The sequence below is a fragment of the Macadamia integrifolia genome, chromosome 7, assembly GCF_013358625.1.
Source record: "Macadamia integrifolia cultivar HAES 741 chromosome 7, SCU_Mint_v3, whole genome shotgun sequence".
NCBI lineage: Eukaryota > Viridiplantae > Streptophyta > Magnoliopsida > Proteales > Proteaceae > Macadamia > Macadamia integrifolia.
In genome coordinates this window covers 3669667-3686798 of record NC_056563.1, presented here as the reverse complement: position 1 = coordinate 3686798, position 17132 = coordinate 3669667, and the positions used below count along the sequence as shown (strand labels likewise).

Here is a 17132-nt window from a genome sequence, read left to right as displayed (position 1 = left end):
CACCCACTACGTGTTCACTGTCTAATTTTGACAGTAGGGCTTCTAATCTTAAAAAGAGTACCAAAGAAAAAAAGGGGGGACCAAGGGGGATACAAAATTTTGGACAACATTCACTTTTGTTTGATTATTAGCACTCAGCCTGTAGCGCAAGCTTAGTTTTATTCACTGGTTTGATTTACAAGAACGAAGTTCTTGGTATCAGAAAATTTATTAATTATTTTCCAATTATGCAGGAACTTGACTTAGGTAACGACAAGGTAAGATTTATGTAATAGATTTATTTCCTAGAAACAAAGTTATCTTGTTTATACCTGTTCTCCAAATATGCAGTGTCGCATGAACTTGGTTTTAGATGAGCGTTGCTTATATCAAAGATTCTAGAACTATAGATAAGTTTTTCCTATGTCTTCTATTTTGTTTCCGAATATCATTCATGTTAATGAATTTAGAAATCAATCTTTATTTGTAGAAGAAAGAGAAAAGGAGAACCTGTTAAAATACTAGCGCCAAGGTATCCTAGCAATTTCAGTTGTTTTATATGCTGCACATTTTCAGAACCGACACTTTGTTTCGTGGTGTTACTCTTGGAAGGAACCTCTAGGTGTGGGAAGGTGTTAGGGAACTCCTCACTGTTTAATCTTGACAATAGTACTTCTTATCTAAAAGGAGCACCAGAAGAAGGGGGGGGACTAATAAAGATACAAAGTCAATGACAATATTCACCTTTTATTACTACCAATCATCTTGTAACATAAGTCTGGTTAAATTCACTGTATTGTTTTACGAGAACCAATTTCTTTCTTTTAGAAAATTTATTGATATTTTTTTTTTCTAATTGTGCAGGAACATGACTTGGATAACGATAAGGTAAGATTTATGTAGTAGATTTCTTTCCTAGAAACGATGTTATCTTGTTTATACATATTCTCCAAATATGTAGTTTTTTATTATTCCACAACCCCCTTCCAAAAAAAAAAATATATATATATATATAAATTATGTACGTAGTCGGGATTTCTTTGTTTGCCACTAAAAGCTGTGTAGCATGAACTTGGTTGAAGATGAGCCTTGCTTACATCAAAGGTTGTAGAACTGCAGATAAGTTTTGCCTATGTTTTCTATTTGATTCCGAATATCATTCATGTTGATGAATTTAGAAATCAATCTTTATTTGCAGGAGAAAGAGAAAAGGAGAATCTGTTAAAATACTTGCGCCAAGGTATCTTAGTAATTCCAGTTGCTATTTTATTTGCTGCACATTTTCAGAACTGATCTATCTCCTCCCTTCTTTATCACTTACACCTTGGTGTGGGAAGGCGTTAGGGGACTTCGCACTAATTAATCTTGACAGTAGTATGTCTTATCTAAAAAGGACTACGAAAGAGAAGGGGGGAGTAATGAGGATATAAAGTGAAGGACAATATTCACTTTTGTTTGATTACTACCACTCAGTCTGTAATGCATGTTTAGTTAAATTCACTATATTGTTTTACAAGAACTAATTTTTTGTTTTCAGAAAATTTATTGATAGTTTTTCACCAATTGTGCAGGAACTTGACTTGGGTATCGACGAGGTAGGATTTACGTAAAAGATTTCTCTCCTAGAAACGAAGTTATCTTATTTATTCTAGTTCTCTAAATATGTAGTTTTGTAATTATTCCACCCCCTATTATATATATATATAGTTTGGTTTTGTTTGTTTGCAGCTAAAAGCACTCCTACATGAACGTGGATGTAGATGAGCCTTGCTTACAACAAAGATTGTATAATTGCAGATAAGTTATGCATATGTCATCTATTTGTTTCCTAGTATCATTCACAGTGATGCCTTCAAAAATAAATCATTCTTTGCAGGTGAAAGCACTACTGTATGAACTTGGAGCTCAGACCGAAAGGCTTTCCCCCGGTTGGGAGTTAAAGCCAAGGCCAAGTATGCCTCATGGATGATATTACCCTCATTTGGGAGCTCAGGCCAAGGCGGAGCAGACCTGATCAAAGGGCGTACCTTAGTTGGGTGCTTAGGCCAATGTCGAGCTCCACTGACCAAAGGGCCGACCCTCGGTTAGGAGCTTAGGCAAAAGCCGGGCATAGCTAACCAAAGGGTTTTGCCTCGATGTGGGGATGAGGCTAACGCCGAACACCCTGATTGAAGGGTCAAGCCTCAGTTAGGGCTTAAGCCTAGGCCGAGCACACCTGACCAAAGTGCACCTGACCAAAGTGCTAACCCTTAATTGGGAGTTCAAGCTAAAGCTGAGCACACCTAACCGAAGGGCCTTCCCTCGGTTAGCAGCCCAAGGCAAGGTTGTGCAAACCTGACTGAAGGGTCTACTCTCGGTTTAGGGGTCAAACTAAGGCTGGGCATACCTGACCGAAGGGCCTACCCTCGGTTTGGGGCTCTGGACAAGGCTAGACACACTGGACCGAAGGGCCTACCCTCGGTTGGGTGCTAAGGTCGTGGCCAAGTACACCTGATCAAAGGTCGTTTTCTTGATTGGGAGTTCAGGTTAAGGCTGAGTAGACTGAATAGATGGGCCTACACTCGTTTGGGGGCTCAGGCCAAGGTTGAGCACACCTGACCAAAGGGCCTGCCCTCGATTGGGAGCTGAGGACAAAGTCGAGCATAGATGACCGAAAGGCCTTGCCTTTGTTTAGGGCTTAGGCTAAAGCCGAGAAAGCCAAATTAAAGGGCCTAACCTTGGATAGGGTCTTAGGCCTAGGCCAAGCTCACCTAACCAAAGTGCCTACCCTCAGTTGGGAGTTCAAGCCTAGACCGAGCACAACTGACCGAAGGGCCTACCCTCGGTTAGGAGCTCAGGCCAAGGTCGAGCAAACTTGACTGATGGGCCTACCCTCGGTTAGGGGTCGCGCCAAAGTCGAGCACACCTGACAAAAGAGCCTAACTTCGGTAGGGGCTCAGGCAAAGGCTAAACACACCAGATCGAAGGGCTTACACTCGTTTGGGGGCTCAGGCCGAGGTCGAGTACACCTGACCAAAGGGCTTATCCTTAATTGGGAGCTCAGGCTAAAGGCGAGCATAGATGACCGAAGGGCCTTGCCTCTGTTTAGGGCTTAGGCTAAAGCCAAACAAGCCAAACTGAAGGACCTAACCTCGGATGGGGGCTTAGGCCTAGGCTGAGCAGACCTAACCAAAGTTCCTACCCTCAGTTTGGAGTTCATGCCTAGGCAGAGCAAAATTGACTAAGGGGCCTACCCTCAGTTTGGGTCAGGCCAAATTCTAGAACACCTGATCGAAGGGCCTACCTTCGGTAAGGGATCAAGCTAAGGCCAAACATACCAAACCGAAGGGACTACCCTCGGTTGGGAGCTCAGCCACGACTGAGTACACCTGATTGAAGGGTGTACTCTAGGTTAGGAGATCAGGCTAAGGCAAAGCACACCTGACCGAAGGGTCTACCCTCGGTTGGGAGCTCAAACCAAATTCCAGCATACGATCGAAGGGCCTTACCTTTGTTGGGGGCTCAAGCTAAGGCTGTCAAACTTGACTGAAGGACCTACCCTCTGTTGGGAGCTTAGGCCATGACCAAGTACAGTTGACTGAAGGGCCTACTCTCTATTGGGAGCTCAGGCCAAAGCCGAATATACCTGACTGAGGGGCCTATACTCGTTTGGGGGCTTAGGATAAGGTCGAGCACACCTGACCAAAGGGCTTACCCTTGGTTGGGAAATGGGAACTCAAGAGAAGGTCGAGTATAGATGACCCAAGGGCCTTACCTCTATTTGGGGCTCAAGCTAAAGCCGTGCAAGCCAAACCAAAGGACCTAACCTCGGACGGGGGCTTAGGCCTAGGCCAAGCACGCCTGACCAAAGTGCTTACCTTCAGTGGGGAGTTCAAGCTTAAGCCGAGCACAACTGACCGAAGGGCCTACCCTCGGTTGAGAGCTCTAGCCAAAAACCACAGACCGAAGGTAGGCCTAGAGAAGGGCCTACCTTAGGTTGGGAGCTCAACCATGGCTGAGTACACCTGACCGAAGGGCGTATTCTCTGTTAGGAGCTCAGGCCAAAGCCGAGCACACCTGACCGAAGGGTCTACCCCGGTTTGGAGCTTAAACCAGAGTCGAGGATACGTGATAGAAGGGCCTTCCCTCGGTTGCGGGCTTAAGCCAAAGCTTAGCAAACCTGATTGAAGGGCCTACCCTCGATTGGGGGCTCTGGCCAAGGCCAAACACACCACACTGAAGGGCCTACCCTAGGTTGGAAGCTCAAGCTCGGGCCACGACCGAGTACACCGGACTGAAGGGCATACTGTCGGTTGGGAGCTCAGGCCAAGGCCGAGCACACTTGATCAAAGGGCTTTCTATTGGTTGAGGGCTCAGGATAAAGCTAAGCACACTTGACCTTAGGGCCTACCCTCGGTTGAGAGCTCAAGCCAAAGCGGAGCACATCAGACTAAAGGTCCTATCGCAGTTGGAAGCTCAGGCCCAAGTAGAGCACACCTGACTGAAAGGCCTTCCCTTGGTTAAGGTCTCAGGCAAAGCCGAGTAGACCGCAAAGCCTTGTAGACCTAATTGAGATGCCAACCTTCGGTTTGGTTGGGAGTTAGAGCCAAGGCCAAGCACACCTGACGGAAGGTATTCCCCTCATTGGGAGCTGAGGCCAAGGCCGAGATCCTCGGTTGGGGGCTCGAACCATGGTCGAGCACACCTAACCAAAGAGCCTAACCTCGGTTGGGAGCTGAAGCAAGGCCAAGCATAGCTGACCGAAGGGCCTTGCCTCGATTGGGGGATGAGGCTAAAGTCGAACACCTTGATTGAAGGTTTTAGCTTCTGTTGGGGGCTTAGGCCTAGGCCGAGCACACTTGACCAAAGTGCCAACTCTCAATTGGAAGTTTAAGCTAAGGCCGAGCGCACTTAGCCAAAGGGCCTACCCTCAGTTAGGAGCTCAGGCCAAGGCCGTGCAAACCTATCCGAAGGGCCTACTCTCAGTTTGGGGTTAGGACAAAGCCGAGCTCACATGATCGAAGGGTCTACCCTCGGTTAAGGGCTCTGGTTAAGGGCAAACACACAAGACCGAGGGGCCTACCCTCGATTGGGGGCTCAGGCCATGGCTGAGAAGACCTGACTGAGGGGCCTACACTCGGTTGGGTGCTCAGGCCAAAGTCGGGCACACCTGACGAAAGGGCTTACCCTTAGTTGGGAGCTCAAGCTAAAGCCGAGCATAGATGACCAAAGGTCTATGCCTCTGTTGGAGGCTCAAGCCAAAGCCGACCACACCTGACTGAAGTGCCTACCTTCAGTTGGGAGTTCCGGCCCAAGCTGAGCAAACCTGACCGAAGGGCCTTCCCTCGATTGGGAGCTCACGCCAATGCCGAGCACCCTGCTTGCTCAGAGAACCTTCTCCCATAAAATAGTCAAATGTGCCTGAGCATAGTTTACTTTGGAGACTCAAATATGTTTTTCCCAAAAAAAAGGTGGGAATGATGGAATTTAAAAAATATATATATAAAAAAACTATAAAAAAGTTTGTGATCACCCACTCCGTGTTCACTGTCTAATTTTAACAATAGGGCTTCTAATCTTAAAAAGAGTACCAAAGAAAAAAAGGGGGGACCAAGGGGGATACAAAGTGAAAGACAACATTCACTTTTGTTTGATTACTAGCACTTAGCTTGTAGCGTAAGCTTAGTTTTATTCACTAGTTTGATTTACAAGAACCAAGTTCTTGCTATCATAAAATTTATTAATAATTTTTTTCTAATTATGCAAGAACTTGACTTGGGTAAGGACAAGGTAAGATTTATGTAATAGATTTATTTCCTAGAAATGAAATTATCTTGTTTATACCTATGCTCCAAATATGCAGTGCAACATGAACTTGGTTTTAGATGAGCGTTGCTTATATCAGAGATTCTAGAACTACAGATAAGTTTTTCCTTTGTCTTCTATTTTGTTTCTGAATATCATTCATGTTAATGAATTTAGAAATCAATATTTATTTGTAGGAGAAAGAGAAAAGGAGAACCTGTCAAAATACTAGCACCAAGGTATCCTAGCAATTCCAGTTGCTGTGTTATATGCTGCACATTTTCAGAACCGACACTTTGTTTTGTGGTCTTACTCTTGGAGGGAACCTCTAGGTGTGGGAAGGCGTCAGGGAACTCCTCACTGTTTAATCTTGACAATAGTACTTCTTATCTAAAAGGAGCACCAGAAGAAGGGGGGGGGGACTAATAAAGATACAAAGTCAGTGACAATATTCACCTTTTATTACTACCAATCATCTTGTAACATAAGTCTGGTTAAATTCACTGTATTGTTTTACGAGAACCAATTTTTTTGTTTCAGAAAATTTATTGATATTTTTTTTTTCTAATTGTGCAGGAACTTGACTTGGATAACGATAAGGTAAGATATATGTAGTAGATTTCTTTCCTAGAAACGATGTTATCTTGTTTTTACATATTCTCCAAATATGTAGTTTTTTATTATTCCACAACCCCCTTCCAAAAAAATATATATATATATATATATATATAAATTATGTACGTAGTCGGGATTTCTTTGTTTGCCACTAAAAGCTGTGTAGCATGAACTTGGTTGAAGATGATCCTTGCTTACATCAAAGGTTGTAGAACTACAGATAAGTTTTGCCTATGTTTTCTATTTGTTTCCGAATATCATTCATGTTGATGAATTTAGAAATCAATCTTTATTTGCAGGAGAAAGAGAAAAGGAGAATCTGTTAAAATACTAGCGCCAAGGTATCTTCGTAATTCCAGTTGCTATTTTATTTGCTGCACATTTTCAGAACTGATCTATCTCCTCCCTTCTTTATCACTTACACCTTGGTGTGGGAAGGCGTTAGGGGACTTCGCACTAATTAATCTTGACTGTAGTATGTCTTATCTAAAAAGGACTACGAAAGAGAAGGGGGGAGTAATGAGGATATAAAGTGAAGGACAATATGCACTTTTGTTTGATTACTACCACTCAGTCTGTAATGCATGTTTAGTTAAATTCACTATATTGTTTTACAAGAACTAATTTTTTGTTTTCAGGAAATTTATTGATAGTTTTTCACCAATTGTGCAGGAACTTGACTTGGGTATTGACGAGGTAGGATTTACGTAAAAGATTTCTCTCCTAGAAACGAAGTTATCTTATTTATTCTAGTTCTCTAAATATGTAGTTTTGTAATTATTCCACCCCCTATTATATATATATATATATAGTTTGGTTTTGTTTGTTTGCAGCTAAAAGCACTCCTACATGAACGTGGATGTAGATCATTCACAGTGATGCCTTAAAAAATAAATCATTCTTTGCAGGTGAAAGCACTACTGTATGAACTTGGAGCTCAGACCGAAAGGCTTTCCCTCGGTTGGGAGTTAAAGCCAAGGCCAAGTATGCCTCATGGATGATATTACCCTCATTTGGGAGCTCAGGCCAAGGCGGAGCAGACCTGATCAAAGGGCCTACCTTAGTTGGGTGCTTAGGCCAATGTCGAGCTCCACTGACCAAAGGGTCGACCCTCGGTTAGGAGCTTAGGCAAAAGCCGGGCATAGCTAACCAAAGGGTTTTGCCTCGATGTGGGGATGAGGCAAACGCCGAACACCCTGATTGAAGGGTCAAGCCTCAGTTAGGGCTTAAGCCTAGGCCGAGCACACCTGACCAAAGTGCACCTGACCAAAGTGCTAACCCTTAATTGGGAGTTCGAGCTAAAGCTGAGCACACCTAACCGAAGGGCCTTCTCTCGGTTAGGAGCCCAAGGCATGGCTGTGCAAACCTGACTGAAGGGTCTACTCTCGGTTTGGGATCAAACTAAGGCCGGGCATACCTGACCGAAGGGCCTACCCTCGGTTTGGGGCTCTGGACAAGGCTAGACACACTGGACCGAAGGGCCTACCCTCGGTTGGGTGCTAAGGTCATGGCCAAGTACACCTGATCAAAGGGCCTATTCTTGATTGGGAGTTTAGGCTAAGGCTTAGTAGACTGAACAGTGGGGCCTACACTCGTTTGGGGGCTCAGGCCAAGGTTGAGCACACCTGACCAAAGGGCCTGCCCTTGATTGGGAGCTGAGGACAAAGTCGAGCATAGATGACCGAAATGCCTTGCCTTTGTTTAGGGCTTAGGCTAAAGCCGAGAAAGCCAAATTAAAGGGCCTAACCTTGGATAGGGTCTTAGGCCTAGGCCAAGCTCACCTAACCAAAGTGCCTACCCTCAGTTGGGAGTTCAAGCCTAGACCGAGCACAACTGACCGAAGGGCCTACCCTCGGTTAGGAGCTCAGGTCAAGGTCGAGCAAACTTGACTGATGGGCCTACCCTCGGTTTGGGGTCGCGCCAAAGCCGAGCACACCTAACCAAAGGGCCTAACTTCGGTAGGGGCTCAGGCAAAGGCTAAACACACCAGATCGAAGGACTTACACTCGTTTGGGGGCTCAGGCCGAGGTCGAGTACACCTGACCAAAGGGCTTATCCTTAGTTGGGAGCTCAGGCTAAAGGCGAGCATAGATGACCGAAGGGCCTTGCCTCTGTTTAGGGCTTAGGCTAAAGCCAAACAAGCCAAACTGAAGGACCTAACCTCGGATGGGGGCTTAGGCCTAGGCTGAGCAGACCTAACCAAAGTTCCTACCCTCAGTTTGGAGTTCATGCCTAGGCAGAGCAAAATTGACTAAGGGGCCTACCCTCAGTTTGGGTCAGGCCAAATTCTAGAACACCTGATCGAAGGGCCTACCTTCGGTAAGGGATCAAGCTAAGGCCAAACATACCAAACCGAAGGGATTACCCTCGGTTGGGAGCTCAGCCACGACTGAGTACACCTGATTGAAGGGTGTACTCTAGGTTAGGAGATCAGGCTAAGTCAAAGCACACCTGACTGAAGGGTCTACCCTCGGTTGGGAGCTCAAACCAAATTCCAGCATACGATCGAAGGGCCTTACCTTTGTTGGGGGCTCAAGCTAAGGTTGTCAAACTTGACTGAAGGACCTACCCTCTGTTGGGAGCTTAGGCCATGACCAAGTACAGTTGACTGAAGGGCCTACTCTCTATTGGGAGCTCAGGCCAAAGCCGAATATACCTGACTGAGGGGCCTATACTCGTTTGGGGGCTTAAGATAAGGTCGAGCACACCTGACCAAAGGGCTTACCCTTGGTTGGGAAATGGGAACTCAACAGAAGGTCGAGTATAGACATGGTTTTAAGTATCGGTGCGTATCGTGCAGTATCGGCCGATACGTATCCGTATCGGTAGGCATCGGCACGATACATACCGATACGCTACGGGGAATTTTGTGCCCCTTTTACGTATCGCTGTATCGTGCGTATCGTATCGTACCGTACCGTATCGGTACCGATACATACGATACTCTACGATACGAACTTTTGAAAATCTGGAAATTCCCGAGAGTATCGGTACGTATCGGTACCGTATCGGTATGTATCGACTGTATCGGTATGTATCGAGCCGTATCGTACTGTATCGGTACCGTATCGGTACGTATCGACTGAAAATATGAAAATTCCCGTGAATGTGCCTTTTATTGTTTGAACAAACACTTCAAACTCTCACCAATAGTTTTCTATATTTCTCTTCTTTCTTCCCCTTTGATTCACACACCTTTTTGGAGACTCAAATGGTAGATTGAAAGAAACATTGTCGAAGTGAATGGTTCAAAGAAGGAGAAAAACATAGTCCAAGAAGAACCTTGAACTTGAAAGTTGAAAATTTTGAATAGTAAGTTCTTGAATCTTTACTCACTTTTTTCAACTTTAACCTTAGATTTTCAAGTTTTTTTACAAATCTAAGGTTCATCATAGGGGTGTCAACCGGTCGGGTCGGTTCGGTTTCGATCGGGCTTAATCGGGCTTAAAGACTTTCAAAGGCTACACCGTGTCCGCCCATTTAACTAATCGGGCTTAGTTATTGAGGGCATGGTACACTTTATATTCGGTCGGTCGGCCTCGGGCTATAATCGGGCCACCTTAATCGGGCTTTAGTCGGGCCTTAATTGGGCTACGGACATGTTTAATGTTAAACGGGCTTTAACCGATTTTTAAACGGACCCTCTTTAAAATGTGCTCTTATATTCCGGCCCACTCATGCAAACCCAAAAAAATGACAATAAATTAATAAATGATACCAAATATAACCATTATTTAAAATATGAACATGTTTTTACTTTTTAGTTTTTTACTTTCTAATTTGGGGGGTAAAATAGGTATTCTACAATCATTAAAGGGTCGGGCTAGGCCAGTGCACAATAGGGCGGTCTCGATCGGGTGTTAAATGGTCGGTCTCGGTCTGGCGCCCGACGGTCCAAGTAGCAAAACCAAGACCGACCGTTTATAAACGGGCCGGGCTCAAGCCCGACACGTTTAGTAAACGGTCCGGGCTCAAGCCCGACACGTTTAATAAACGGTCCGGGCTGAAGCCCGACACGTTTAATGAACGGTCGGTCCCGATCGGTTTAGTCGGTTCGGGCCACGAATTGACACCCCTAGTTCATCATACTTAGAATCACATTTTGTGCATCATTATTACATGAAATCATTGGATTTATAAGGATTTACAAACTTTTTTCAAGAGAAAATGAGGGTTTCAATTTATTTCAAATTTCTTAGATCTACTCATGCTCAATGATTAAAAATGTTTAGATTTTTTATATGTTATGTAAAAACAAGTGTTCTACAACTTCCATGGAAAATTTTGATTTTTCTCAAAAAAATATATTTGTCTATCAATACCATACCCCCATCATTTTGAACATTTTCAACTCAATATATTTGTCTATCAATACGATACCCTCCACTTAAGTATTTATGCATTCTACATGTTATATATAACTTTTTTTAACTGTTTTTTTATGCAAAAGTGTATAAAAATGTGTTCCCTATCCATTTATGTGCGTATCTTTAGCGTATCTTAGCGTATCTCCGATACGATACGATACCCTCCGATACGTATCTTAATTTTGATCGACCGATACAGCGACCGATACCGATACTTTAATCCTTGAGTATAGATGACCCAAGGGCCTTACCTCTATTTGGGGCTCAAGCTAAAGCCGTGCAAGCCAAACCAAAGGACCTAACCTCGGATGGGGGCTTAGGCATTGGCCAAGCACGCTTGACCAAAGTGCTTACCTTCAGTGGGGAGTTCAAGCTTAATCCGAGCACAACTGACCGAAGGGCCTACCCTCGGTTGAGAGCTCTAGCCAAAAACCACAGACCGAAGGTAGGCCTAGAGAAGGGCCTACCTTAGGTTGGGAGCTCAACCATGGCTGAGTACACCTGACCGAAGGGCGTATTCTCTGTTAGGAGCTCAGGCCAAAGCCGAGCACACCGGACCGAAGGGTCTACCCCGGTTTGGAGCTTAAACCAGAGTCGAGGATACGTGATAGAAGGGCCTTCCCTCGGTTGCGGGCTTAACCCAAAGCTGAGCAAACCTGATTGAAGGGCCTACCCTCGATTGGGGGCTCAGGCCAAAGCCGAGAACACCTAACGGAAGGACTTACTCTCGATTGGGAGCTTAGGTCATAATCTAGTGCACTTGATCGAAGGGCCTACTCTCAGTTGGGAGCTTAGCTTAAGGTTAAGCACACTTGATCGAAGGGCATACCCTCAGTTGGGGGCTCTGGCCAAGGCCAAACACACCACACTGAAGGGCCTACCCTAGGTTGGAAGCTCAAGCTCGGGCCACGACCGAGTACACCGGACTGAAGGGCATACTGTCGGTTGGGAGCTCAGGCCAGGGCCGAGCACACTTGATCAAAGGGCTTTCTATTGGTTGAGGGCTCAGGATAAAGCTAAGCACACTTGACCTTAGGGCCTACCCTCGGTTGAGAGCTCAAGCCAAAGCCGAGCACATCAGACTAAAGGTCCTATCGCAGTTGGAAGCTCAGGCCCAAGTAGAGCACACCTGACTGAAAGGCCTTCCCTTGGTTAAGGTCTCAGGCAAAGCCGAGTAGACCGCAAAGCCTTGTAGACCTAATTGAGATGCCAACCTTCGGTTTGGTTGGGAGTTAGAGCCAAGGCCAAGCACACCTGACGGAAGGTATTCCCCTCATTGGGAGCTGAGGCCAAGGCCGAGATCCTCGGTTGGGGGCTCAAACCATGGTCGAGCACACCTAACCAAAGAGCCTAACCTCGGTTGGGAGCTCAAGCAAGGCCAAGCATAGCTGACCGAAGGGCCTTGCCTCGATTGGGGGATGAGGCTAAAGTCGAACACCTTGATTGAAGGTTTTAGCTTCTGTTGGGGGCTTAGGCCTAGGCCGAGCACACTTGACCAAAGTGCCAACTCTCAATTGGGAGTTTAAGCTAAGGCCGAGCGCACTTAGCCAAAGGGCCTACCCTCAGTTAGGAGCTCAGGCCAAGGCCGTGCAAACCTATCCGAAGGGCCTACTCTCAGTTTGGGGTTAGGACAAAGCCGAGCTCACATGATCGAAGGGTCTACCCTCGGTTAAGGGCTCTGGTTAAGGCCAAACACACAAGACCGAGGGGCCTACCCTCGATTGGGGGCTCAGGCTATGGCCGAGAAGACCTGACTGAGGGGCCTACACTCGGTTGGGTGCTCAGGCCAAGGTCGGGCACACCTGACGAAAGGGCTTACCCTTAGTTGGGATCTCAAGCTAAAGCCGAGCATAGATGACCAAAGGTCTATGCCTCTGTTGGAGGCTCAAGCCAAAGCCGAGCACACCTGACTGAAGTGCCTACCTTCAGTTGGGAGTTCAGGCCCAAGCTGAGCAAACCTGACCGAAGGGCCTTCCCTCGATTGGGAGCTCACGCCAATGCCGAGCACCCTGCTTGCTCAGAGAACCTTCTCCCATAAAATAGTCAAATGTGCCTGAGCATAGTTTACTTTGGAGACTCAAATATGTTTTTCCCAAAAAAAAGGTGGGAATGATGGAATTTAAAAAATATATATATAAAAAAACTATAAAAAAGTTTGTGATCACCCACTCCGTGTTCACTGTCTAATTTTAACAATAGGGCTTCTAATCTTAAAAAGAGTACCAAAGAAAAAAAGGGGGGACCAAGGGGGATACAAAGTGAAAGACAACATTCACTTTTGTTTGATTACTAGCACTTAGCTTGTAGCGTAAGCTTAGTTTTATTCACTAGTTTGATTTACAAGAACCAAGTTCTTGCTATCATAAAATTTATTAATAATTTTTTTCTAATTATGCAAGAACTTGACTTGGGTAAGGACAAGGTAAGATTTATGTAATAGATTTATTTCCTAGAAACGAAATTATCTTGTTTATACCTATTCTCCAAATATGCAGTGCAACATGAACTTGGTTTTAGATGAGCGTTGCTTATATCAAAGATTCTAGAACTATAGCTAAGTTTTTCCTTTGTCTTCTATTTTGTTTCTGAATATCATTCATGTTAATGAATTTAGAAATCAATATTTATTTGTAGGAGAAAGAGAAAAGGAGAACCTGTCAAAATACTAGCACCAAGGTATCCTAGCAATTCCAGTTGCTGTGTTATATGCTGCACATTTTCAGAACCGACACTTTGTTTTGTGGTCTTACTCTTGGAGGGAACCTCTAGGTGTGGGAAGGCGTCAGGGAACTCCTCACTGTTTAATCTTGACAATAGTACTTCTTATCTAAAAGGAGCACCAGAAGAAGGGGGGGGGGACTAATAAAGATACAAAGTCAGTGACAATATTCACCTTTTATTACTACCAATCATCTTGTAACATAAGTCTGGTTAAATTCACTGTATTGTTTTACGAGAACCAATTTTTTTGTTTCAGAAAATTTATTGATATTTTTTTTTTCTAATTGTGTAGGAACTTGACTTGGATAACGATAAGGTAAGATTTATGTAGTAGATTTCTTTCCTAGAAACGATGTTATCTTGTTTATACATATTCTCCAAATATGTAGTTTTTTATTATTCCACAACCCCCTTCCAAAAAAAAAAAATATATATATATATATAAATTATGTACGTAGTCGGGATTTCTTTGTTTGCCACTAAAAGCTGTGTAGCATGAACTTGGTTGAAGATGAGCCTTGCTTACATCAAAGGTTGTAGAACTGCAGATAAGTTTTGCCTATGTTTTCTATTTGATTCCGAATATCATTCATGTTGATGAATTTAGAAATCAATCTTTATTTGCAGGAGAAAGAGAAAAGGAGAATCTGTTAAAATACTAGCGCCAAGGTATCTTAGTAATTCCAGTTGCTATTTTATTTGCTGCACATTTTCAGAACTGATCTATCTCCTCCCTTCTTTATCACTTACACCTTGGTGTGGGAAGGCGTTAGGGGACTTCGCACTAATTAATCTTGACAGTAGTATGTCTTATCTAAAAAGGACTACGAAAGAGAAGGGGGGAGTAATGAGGATATAAAGTGAAGGACAATATTCACTTTTGTTTGATTACTACCACTCAGTCTGTAATGCATGTTTAGTTAAATTCACTATATTGTTTTATAAGAACTAATTTTTTGTTTTCAGAAAATTTATTGATAGTTTTTCACCAATTGTGCAGGAACTTGACTTGGGTATCGACGAGGTAGGATTTACGTAAAAGATTTCTCTCCTAGAAACGAAGTTATCTTATTTATTCTAGTTCTCTAAATATGTAGTTTTGTAATTATTCCGACCCCTATTATATATATATATATATATAGTTTGGTTTTGTTTGTTTGCTGCTAAAAGCACTCCTACATGAACGTGGATGTAGATGAGCCTTGCTTACAACAAAGATTGTATAATTGTGGATAAGTTATGCATATGTCATCTATTTGTTTCCTAGTATCATTCACAGTGATGCCTTAAAAAATAAATCATTCTTTGCAGGTGAAAGCACTACTGTATGAACTTGGAGCTCAGACCGAAAGGCTTTCCCTCGGTTGGGAGTTAAAGCAGAGGCCAAGTATGCCTCATGGATGATATTACCCTCATTTGGGAGCTCAGGCCAAGGCGGAGCAGACCTGATCAAAGGGCCTACCTTAGTTGGGTGCTTAGGCCAATGTCGAGCTCCACTGACCAAAGGGCCGACCCTCGGTTAGGAGCTTAAGCAAAAGCCGGGCATAGCTAACCAAAGGGTTTTGCCTCGAAGTGGGGATGAGGCTAACGCCGAACACCCTGATTGAAGGGTCAAGCCTCAGTTAGGGCTTAAGCCTAGGCCGAGCACACCTGACCAAAGTGCACCTGACCAAAGTGCTAACCCTTAATTGGGAGTTCAAGCTAAAGCTGAGCACACCTAACCGAAGGGCCTTCCCTTGGTTAGGAGCCCAAGGCAAGGCTGTGCAAACCTGACTGGAGGGTCTACTCTCGGTTTGGGGTCAAACTAAGGCCGGGCATACCTGACCGAAGGGCCTACCCTCGGTTTGGGGCTCTGGACAAGGCTAGACACACTGGACCGAAGGGCCTGCCCTCGATTGGGAGCTGAGGACAAAGTCGAGCATAGATGACCGAAAGGCCTTGCCTTTGGTTAGGGCTTAGGCTAAATGGCCTGCCCTCCGAGAAAGCGAGCATAGATTAAAGGGCCTTGCCTTTGTTTAGGGCTTAGGCCTAGGCCAAGCTCACCTAACCAAAGTGCCTACCCTCAGTTGGGAGTTCAAGCCTAGATCGAGCACAACTGACCGAAGGGCCTACCCTCGGTTAGGAGCTCAGGCCAAGGTCGAGCAAACTTGACTGATGGGCCTACCCTCGGTTTGGGGTCGCGCCAAAGCCGAGCACACCTGACCAAAGGGCCTAACTTCGGTAGGGGCTCAGGCAAAGGCTAAACACACCAGATCGAAGGGCTTACACTCGTTTGGGGGCTCAGGCTGAGGTCGAGTACACCTGACCAAAGGGCTTATCCTTAATTGGGAGCTCAGGCTAAAGGCGAGCATAGATGACCGAAGGGCCTTGCCTCTGTTTAGGGCTTAGGCTAAAGCCAAACAAGCCAAACTGAAAGACCTAACCTCGGATGGGGGCTTAGGCCTAGGCTGAGCGGACCTAACCAAAGTTCCTACCCTCATTTTGGAGTTCATGCCTAGGCAGAGCAAAATTGACTAAGGGGCCTACCCTCAATTTGGGTCAGGCCAAATTCTAGAACACCTGATCGAAGGGCCTACCTTCTGTAAGGGATCAAGCTAAGGCGAAACATACCAAACCGAAGGGACTACCCTCGGTTGGGAGCTCAGCCACGACTGAGTACACCTGATTGTAGGGTGTACTCTCGGTTAGGAGATCAGGCTAAGGCAAAGCACACCTGACCGAAGGGTCTACCCTCGGTTGGGAGCTCAAACCAAATTCCAGCATACGATCAAAGGGCCTTACCTTTGTTGGGGGCTCAAGCTAAGGCTGTCAAACTTGATTGAAGGACCTACCCTCTGTTGGGAGCTTAGGCCATGACCAAGTACAGTTGACTGAAGGGCCTACTCTCTATTGGGAGCTCAGGCTAAAGCCGAATATACCTGACTGAGGGGCCTATACTCGTTTGGGGGCTTAGGATAAGGTCGAGCACACCTGACCAAAGGGCTTACCCTTGGTTGGGAAATGGGAACTCAAGAGAAGGTCGAGTATAGATGACCCAAGGGCCTTACCTCTATTTGGGGCTCAAGCTAAAGCCGTGCAAGCCAAACCAAAGGACCTAACCTCGGACGGGGGCTTAGGCATAGGCCAAGCACGCCTGACCAAAGTGCTTACCTTCAGTGGGGAGTTCAAGCTTAAGCCGAGCACAACTGACCGAATGGCCTACCCTCGGTTGAGAGCTCTAGCCAAAAACCACAGACCGAAGGTAGGCCTAGAGAAGGGCCTACCTTAGGTTGGGAGCTCAACCATGGCTGAGTACACCTGACCGAAGGGCGTGTTAGGAGCTCAGGCCAAAGCTGAGCACACCTGACCGAAGGGTCTACCCCGGTTTGGAGCTTAAACCAGAGTCGAGGATACGTGATAGAAGGGCCTTCCCTCGGTTGCGGGCTTAAGCCAAAGCTGAGCAAACCTGATTGAAGGGCCTACCCTCGATTGGGGGCTCAGGCCAAAGCCGAGAACACCTAACGGAAGGACTTACTCTCGATTGGGAGCTTCGGTCATAATCTAGTGCACTTGATCGAAGGGCCTACTCTCAGTTGGGAGCTTAGCTTAAGGTTGAGCACACTTGATCGAAGGGCATACCCTCAGTTGGGGGCTCTGGCCAAGGCCAAACACACCACACTGAAGGGC

The 17132-nt window shown here is 45.4% G+C and overlaps 2 protein-coding genes across 11 annotated transcripts in view; both read left to right on the top strand.

Moving 5' to 3' along the window:
* LOC122084002 (ABC transporter C family member 13-like) overlaps window positions 1-17132 on the top strand; it is a 101004-nt gene that overhangs the window by 28095 nt on the left and 55777 nt on the right. The gene's annotated exons all lie outside the window — the stretch shown is intronic.
* On the top strand, window positions 490-15421 carry LOC122084003. Of its 9 annotated transcripts, XM_042651979.1 has the most exons (11): window positions 721-867; window positions 1178-1219; window positions 1551-1574; window positions 5961-6002; window positions 6340-6363; window positions 6678-6719; window positions 7051-7074; window positions 13380-13421; window positions 13759-13782; window positions 14094-14135; window positions 14467-15421. In XM_042651979.1, the coding sequence occupies exons 1-11, from the start codon at window positions 848-850 to the stop codon at window positions 14492-14494; spliced, it is 354 nt and encodes a 117-aa protein (XP_042507913.1). In that variant the 5' UTR covers window positions 721-847; the 3' UTR covers window positions 14495-15421. The 9 variants fall into 9 exon arrangements, 6 of the variants coding, with proteins under 6 accessions (XP_042507913.1, XP_042507915.1, XP_042507916.1 ...); XM_042651981.1 differs by lacking the exons at window positions 7051-7074; window positions 14467-15421 and adding an exon at window positions 13515-13620 and having other exon boundaries at window positions 13759-14229; XM_042651976.1 differs by lacking the exons at window positions 7051-7074; window positions 14467-15421 and having other exon boundaries at window positions 825-867; window positions 14094-14398.

Coding starts and splice junctions, on each gene's coding strand:
- LOC122084003 (XM_042651976.1), top strand. CDS start 848: ATGACTTGGATAACGATAAG. Junction 6,003..6,339: donor GTCAAAATACTAGCACCAAG/GTATCCTAGCAA, acceptor CTAATTGTGCAG/GAACTTGACTTGGATAACGA. Junction 6,720..13,379: donor GTTAAAATACTAGCGCCAAG/GTATCTTCGTAA, acceptor ATTTATTTGTAG/GAGAAAGAGAAAAGGAGAAC.